The 7,544-nt window shown below is 49.7% G+C and overlaps 1 protein-coding gene across 1 annotated transcript; it reads left to right on the top strand.

Annotated features, from left to right (window-relative positions):
- Positions 1-592: 592 nt before the first annotated feature.
- TM4SF1 (transmembrane 4 L six family member 1) lies at positions 593-4,045 on the top strand (the record flags this gene model as incomplete). Its single annotated transcript, XM_080349668.1, has 5 exons — positions 593-769; positions 1,824-1,913; positions 1,983-2,131; positions 3,457-3,637; positions 4,028-4,045. 5 exons carry the CDS (start codon positions 593-595, stop codon positions 4,043-4,045), a joined length of 615 nt encoding a protein of 204 aa, XP_080205794.1.
- Positions 4,046-7,544: the final 3,499 nt, after the last annotated feature.

The following is a 7,544-nucleotide window of genomic DNA, read 5'->3' as shown; positions in this document are numbered from 1 at the left end:
CTCTGCGAAGCCTCCTGTCCATTTGATGTGTTTGCCAACCTCGTGGTGAGGTTTGCGCTTATTCCATCAGCAGGATGGCAAGAGGTTGCTCTACATACTCCTCATTGCTCTAGACCTTTTTCTGTTTATACCCAAACCTCTGACTCAATACTGTTGAAATCAGACGAGTCTCTCCCTGGCTTCAGGTTGTTGTGAATCAGTCTATAAACCTAAAACTCAAAGCTGCTTCCAGCAAATTAAAACATTTTTCCTTCATTTCCTAACAGAACTTGTGTTGTGGTTTCAGCCTGTTGTTCATCACTGGTGATCATTCCAAACATCCTATGTTAGGGTGAAATTACCTGGTATTCAGTGTTTCCTTGGTTGCGTTTGGTCTGACAACAATTACTGCATTTCCAAAGGGTGGCGGCGCTCCCTGTTCCCTCACTCTGCAATTGGCAGCGGTGGTGGCCGAGAGCGCGAACGTCACCCGGGCAGGCAGGTCACCTGGTACTTAAGGAGCTGAGAATAAAGGCTGATCTTCTTTTGAGTGCGGACAGGAGCGAGGCAGGTTGGGTTGGACTCCGGGAGAGGGATCTGTAAAGCCAAGGACATGTGTTTCGGAAGGCGCGCTAGGTGTATCGGTTATAAGTTGCTGGTCCTTGCCTTGCTCAGCATCGTGGCCAACGTTTTGCTTTATTTTCCCAATGGTGAAACAAGATTTGCTTCAGAGCATCACCTCGGCAAATACGTGGAGTGCCTTCATGGCATTCTGGGTGGAGGCATTTTGGTAAGTAATAAACTAGTGGTTTCTTTCAAGTTTATTTTGGAGCTACTTGGTATTACTATTTCTTTACCAGTTACGTTAATTTATTGATGAAATATCTCATCAGTAGGAATGTCTGGAGTCGTAACAAAATAACACCCATGTGTTCATACAGCTGGTTTATTAGTTACTGTTGGTTATCTGCACAGTATGTCATTGAGAGCTGAGAAGATTAGGGAGTCCAGGTAGCAGAACCCAATGCAAAGCTGGAACCAAGGCTCTCAGCAGGTCCCGGGTTGTGTAAAGGGTTAAATCTGTGAAGTTTGCAGACCACACGTTGTTCTTCCTTTATGATTTTCCAATATACTCCCGGGTGCAGAGTCTTCATAATTGCAAACTATGGTGGGGTCCTGTTAGTGCTGGTGGGGGATGCTCTGTTCACTCAGCCCTGCTGCTTCTTGGCGTTGTGCTAAAAGCCCTGGAGCGTCAGCGTTTCCCGCGGCAGCCTCTGCTCAGTTACTGTGCATTTCCAGCACTGGAAACTGGCTGGGAAACGTAAAAAATGCTGGATTTCTGTAATGAGATGTTTGCTTGAATTGGGCAAAATTATTCAGGATTTCTCCTCTAGTTAGACTGGTTTGTCCCACGGAGATGCCTGCTCTTCAGTAATTAATATGTTGGTGGTAGTTTGGTTTTTTTTAGCAAAATAATTGTGAGAGGTTTATCTTTAGTCCTCGTCTGGCTGACAGTGAACGCATATTTTGCAAAGCGTTCTGTTTGCAGCATACAGCCTTTAATGTGCACAAGAACTTTTAGAGGTGAACTGCAGCAATACCACAGCAGGCTCTTCATGCACTTAAGGGCTGTGTCTACACAAAGCAGAAACAGAAATACACCTGTCCTGGTGCTGGTGCTGCCGGTACCGGGGGCGAGGTGCCGGCCGCGTTAATAGAAACGAATAACGGGTGCGAGCTGCCCTCTGCTCCGTACCAAGAAGCACCACCGGTGAACGCAATGCGCGTTTGGTGCCCGGTCTGCAGCAAACCGGAGCAGCGTGTTCTGTTGGCTCTGCACCCAGGTCCTCGTCCCCGCCGCCGTGTTCATCGGGCTGCACAGCGGCGACGGCTGCGGGCGCTGCGGCCACGAGAGCTGCGGGAAGGGCTGCGCGGTGAGTGCCCCCCGCGCCCCGGGACGGGCGGTGCTGCGTTCCAAGCTCATGCCTGTGCTTGCTGTGCAGATGCTCTCCTCGGTTCTGGCAGCCTTCATTGGGATCCTCGGCTCTGGATACTGCGTGATCATTTCAGCACTGGGCTTGTCTCATGGACCGTATTGTTTTACTCACCTGGAAAGAAACTGGGTCTACCCTTTCGCCGGGTCCTCTGGAGGGTAAGTTGTCTGTTCGTGAACACGTTGTGTCTTCCCCCGGGCACACGTGAGCTTTGTCCCAGCGCCCTTCACCAATACCCAGTAACTGGGTGCCCGGATCCATCCCTAAGTTTACACTTTTCGGTCACTAAGAACTGAACAGATGGCACCAGCTACTGTAATTTAAAACCAAAGCAATGGAAATCCTCTGTCCCACAAAAAGGGATCTGGACGTGCATATGTATAGGTAATAATATCTATATACCACATGTCTATTGACATCTCTAACATAAAGTACAAAGTTTTAGGACTTTGAGGGATTTACTAACTGTGAATAGCAATTGTTATGAAATTTGTCTTAGCAATTGTGTAAGACTGTTCTGTGAGGTTTGCTTCTGTTGCTGTGTGTTGGTGTAAAACCACATTATGTCTTCATTACGGGAAATGGCACAGAACCTTTGGAACTAGAAAAGGTTTATAAGAATCTCTGTACAGTGCAAGACAGGGAGGTCAAAAAGCTCTTAATTATCCCCGACTGGGGTTCTCCAGCAAACCAAGCCCCTGTAGCTGAGTTGTGTGCTATCCCTCATTAATCCCTACAAATCCTGCAGGCTGGAAGAGGGTCTGGGTTGGATCGTGACACAGTTTTTCGGTGTCCCTGTGACTGGCACCTCGGGCCGTTTCTGGCAGCAGCGCACGGCCGGGGCCGGGCTGGAGGCTTTGGAGCGGTCAGAAGCCACATGAAGATCCTTTGCAGCAGAGCCTGAGTTGGGCCGCTCAGTTGTGTCTGTCCCAAGGGGGGACGTTCCTCCTCCCGGCCCTGATGAGCGCGGAAGAACCAAGCCCGGCGCTGCCAAAGGCTCATCAGCGCCGACGTCCCCAGGGGCGGGCGAGGAGGAGCAGCTGGAGTACAGTGGCACCCTCTAAATGTGTTCCGTGTTTGGGTGTTCCGGACTAGGTGTGTGAAGCGCCGAAGGACAGCGGCACGGGAGAGGAGGCGACTTCAGATCAGCAATCGCTGTCCTTAGCATAAAGGCCCAGTCCCGGAAAGCTGTGTGGTTCTTTTGAGCGATAGCTTTGCTCCTTCAGCTGTCTTGAGCTTGTGTCGCTTTAATCGGTAATAGAAGATCCTCCATTTGTAGCTTAGATATTTTTTAAAAAGGAAGACTTAACTAAAATGTGTGGTTGGTAGTTCAACATATTCTGAAACAGAGAAAACTTTGCATGGAATAAACCATTGCATTTTCTATTCCCAGTTAGAGTGATTATCCTCGATGCAGTTACAGACTAGATGTAATCTGATTCTAGTGCCACAACATTAATATGCTTTTAATTGCCTTGTACAGGTACTTGTTTGAGTATAACAAGTGGTCTGAATGCCAAGAGCCTCAGAACATCGTGCAGTGGAACGTCACCCTCTTTTCCATCCTGCTTGTCGTGGGTGGAATAGAGTTCATTCTGTGCTTCATCCAGATCATCAACGGCATCGTTGGAGGGCTGTGTGGGCTGTGCTGCAGTCACGAGGAGGTAAGACGTTGGTAGGTAGAACCGCGCTTCTCAGGTGAACATGTAACGCTATTGTTCTGATGCTACTGTGGAGTAGCAGCTATTTTTTAGCTACTCTTAAGCATCAACTTTTTAATAGCCGTGTTGTGTTCAGCATTTTCCTGGAGTATTTGACCACAAGGTTTGAGCTGATTCCCCGGCTGTCACAGCGAGTCGGTCTGCACAGGAGCTGGGAGGCGTTTCCCCCTATGGCGCGTGTGGTTATGGGCACTGTACAGGTGATATAACTGAGATACAGGAGTCCTGGCGTGGTCTCTGCCGTCGCCTAAACCACTGTTGTGCGGTGTGGTGCAGTTTGTGGTAGGTCGCTTGTTCTAACTGTGTTGCTCAAACCCTGTATTTTGCGCACAGCAGCTGACAGGCTACTGAGAACATGCCGCGTGTAGTGAAACCGCAGCATCCCGGCCTTGCTCAGTAGGATTAAGAGAAGGAATCAGATTGCACGTATCTCGCAGAACCTGCACAGGTCCAGCGGGGTTTGGAGCTGGAGGGTGTTCTTGAGTGAGGAAGGGGAATTTCCTCCACATTTCTTTAGCCTTGTTAAACAGTTGGAACGTGTTGTTAAAATCAGTATCACAGCAGTAATGTTGGAATTGCAATGACTTAAGGTATGAACCAGATATGATTTATATAATACACACATGATGGCTAAGAATGTGTTTCACACTTTTAATTGACATAGTTGAATGTTGGGTTCTTTCAAAGCTCTTACTGTCTTCTCTTTCCTCTCCTCCGTGCTGTAACGGCAGGACGAGCCATGCTGTGCTTGTCTTACAGTTGGATACAGTAGTACCGTTCTTCCCATTAATGTGTGCTTGTTTCTTTTTGTTCCCCCCACAGACATATGTTTGCTAGAAACCTGACACTGTTGGCGTCCGTGCATGCGTGTGGTGTTTTGAGACTTCTGTGGTTTGGTTTGGTTTTTATGTTGCATGCATACTCAAATGCGGATTGTTTGTTGTCGAACTGTTTTGCTGCCATCGGTGTAGCTGACGAGGGGCCAGCGTGTGCTCTTGGAGTCACATGCAGCTTTCCTCTGATCCGCCTGTGTCTGTTCTTTGGTTCGTTTCATCTTAGTACAGGCAACTGCCTGAACATCCTGAACAGCTCACTAAAGATGCTTTTTATTTTCCCGTCTACTGACAGAACAGCTTTGTACTTTATGCTGTGTTCCCAGTAAAGTTGCACTTTCATTCTGATGTTGGAATTAACAGAAACCCAATGTAGTTTGGCCTGAGTATAAATGGAAACTCAGCTGGAGCAAAACCAAAGCACCAGTAAAATGGGGTGATTGCAGGCAGGTACATGCCCTTCACCTTTTCAGGATTTTTCTGAACTTCTGCTGTATTTCACAAATAAAGATTTGTATTAAAAATACCCACAGGTGTCAGTGACTCTTTCCCTGCCCATGCTGAAACACTGCTTTCCTGGTCCTGGAGTAAGGGACGGTGGCGGCATGAGAACACGGACACCAAGCGGCCGAGTTGTGCCTGTCTCTGGTCTCACGGGCGCCGGGGGGGACCGGCCGCGCCGCCCGCTCCAGGTCGCTGCGCCAGCCGCAGGGAGCGCCGGCCCCGCGGGCAGGGACGGCGCCGCTGTGCTGGCGCTGGGCAGCCGGTGCTGGCAGCCCCTCCGGGACCGTCCCCGCAGGGCCTCCCCTCCCGCTGTGTACTCAGGCTCTGGGGACAGAGCAGGGGGGCCGGGTCCTGTTTCTCCTCGCTCAGCAGCCCCCAAGGTGCAGCAGCGTTCAGGAAATACAGTGCGGATTTGGGTCAGCGGTGATGGGTTAATCTGACACCTTGGACTTCGCCGGTAAGCAACCTGGAGGCAGCACTCTGGTGCTGTGCAGGAACTTCGGAAGTGTGCCTTGTAGCGTATTACAGTGAACATTTAGTCCCAAGGTAAAGGAGATCTGAACGACGCGCTGCCAGCAGCAATGCTGGCAGGGGCAGTAGCTGCTGGCACCATGGTATTTGGCAAGTGAAAAACAGAATGTGACATGCCATTTATTTCAAAGAAATTGGGCTGATTACCACGATTGTTCAGTTTTGCAATCTAGCAGTCAACGTTATCTTTGAAAACAGGCAAGTTGGCTTCTGTTTATGGAAGAAGGAGTTTCCCACGGGTGTCAGTGCGCACTCAGTACAGCCTGTGACTGGGAGCGGGCAGACCTGGGCCGTGTCTCGGCTGTCCTCGCCGCCAGGGCTGCCCCGGAAAACACACCTGGAAAGAATAAATGAACCGTGAGGACAGAATCGCACACACATCCACAGCAACAAAAGAACTCACAGGTGAGAAAGTTCGTGTTCAGAATCTCAGAGTATCTGCGGCTTGCTGTACCATTTCTTGATACAGAAGTGCATGCAGCTGTTACACCTGAGGGCAGTCTGCAGTGCTGTTTCTGCTTGTTTCCTGTACCCGGTGTTGCCCTGCTGTGGGAGGGAGAAGGAGAAGAGGGTCTCAATGAAATATGATATAATTCCTGCACAACTTAGATTATTGGTTTTTTGCCTTGTTGCGTGAATGATTGACACTTGTCTTTCTGCTGCGCACAGCTAATTAAAGAACTGAAACCATTTTAGACATTTCAATGGACAGTGTGATCAGGCTGGAGTTTAGAGTTAAAGCTGTGGCTCCCATCCATGTGGCACTAATGCGCAGCATTGCTACTCACTGTTGATGTTGTAATTTTGGAAAAGGCCAGTTGAATTCCTTTGCCACCTGATGCATGAGACAGTGTTTTGGGAGCTCATCAGCCATGTCTTGGAGAAGCAGCTGGTTTAGGTTAAACTCGGCGGAGAAGTTACTCGTCCAGGGTAAACATGCCTTTTCGGTAATGCGCTCGGCATCGGCTCCCGGGTATTGACAGCAACGGGAAAGCAGCTCTTGCAACACTCGGTAAGAGAGTTGAGAAACTGGATGCCAGCCTTGCTTCATACTGGGCATCAGATGGATACAGTGAGCCAGAAAAAACCCAGCACCTCGGTTTTGTATTTGCAGAGCTCAGTTCAAATACAAAACGAGTCTGTTCTGCAGTCAGCAGTCTGCATCATGAAACTGCTTCAGGTGTCATTTTCCAAGTAAGTTCCTTCTAACTGGAACAGATTGCCATGGGGAGAACTAAGCTGCTCACGAGTCATTTTGGCCTTTGCTTTTAGAAAAAAATGTTTCAGCTTATAATGTGATCTCTGAGTTTTGTAATAAAAAAATCAGTCGGGGATGTTATGTGCCTGCTTGTAATTCAGCCGTGTGCTCAGCGCCGTGGCCGGCGTGGGTGCGGGTTCTGTCCGTGCTGCTGAGCCTGCACAGGGAAGTTCGCCACTAATTCTGGTTAGAACGAGGCCTGAAAGTGTCAGTAGTGACTGGGGCGCAGAGCAGGAAATGTGGGGATCCTCACAGTGCAGCCCGAGGGCTCCAACCAAAACCTCCCGAGGGAAGGAAGGCGAGCGGGATCGGGAGTGTCACAGCACAGAACGGCTACGAAAATGGTGTAATTGCATGAGTGCCACCATGCCCATTTCCTCGAGTGATCTCATTCAAACAAATAGGAAGGAATTAATTACAACATCCAACCCAAACAGCTTTTATGAGATTGTGAGAGAAGCCTCATGTGTGCGGAGGCTAAAACAGCTCATGAGGAAACAGAAGGAAAATGTGCCATGACATCATTGCCTCCACAACAGCCTTAGTGCCTTCGATGGGGTCCCAGCGCTGTGTTCTCTGACCACAGCTTTCCCGTTGGGCAAACCGCGGGCTCAGCTGTGAGCCCTCGCAGGGCTCGGCCGCGCTGCGAGCGCTCGGGCGGCGCTGCGGCGCTGCTTGGGGAACGGTGACGCATGAGAACGGGGAAGGCGTTTGGCTTTGGCTC

Source organism: Nesoenas mayeri, assembly GCF_963082525.1.
Source record: "Nesoenas mayeri genome assembly, chromosome: 9".
NCBI lineage: Eukaryota > Metazoa > Chordata > Aves > Columbiformes > Columbidae > Nesoenas > Nesoenas mayeri.
The sequence above is the reverse complement of the archived record's forward strand: the minus strand, read 5'-3'. Positions and strand labels throughout refer to the sequence as shown.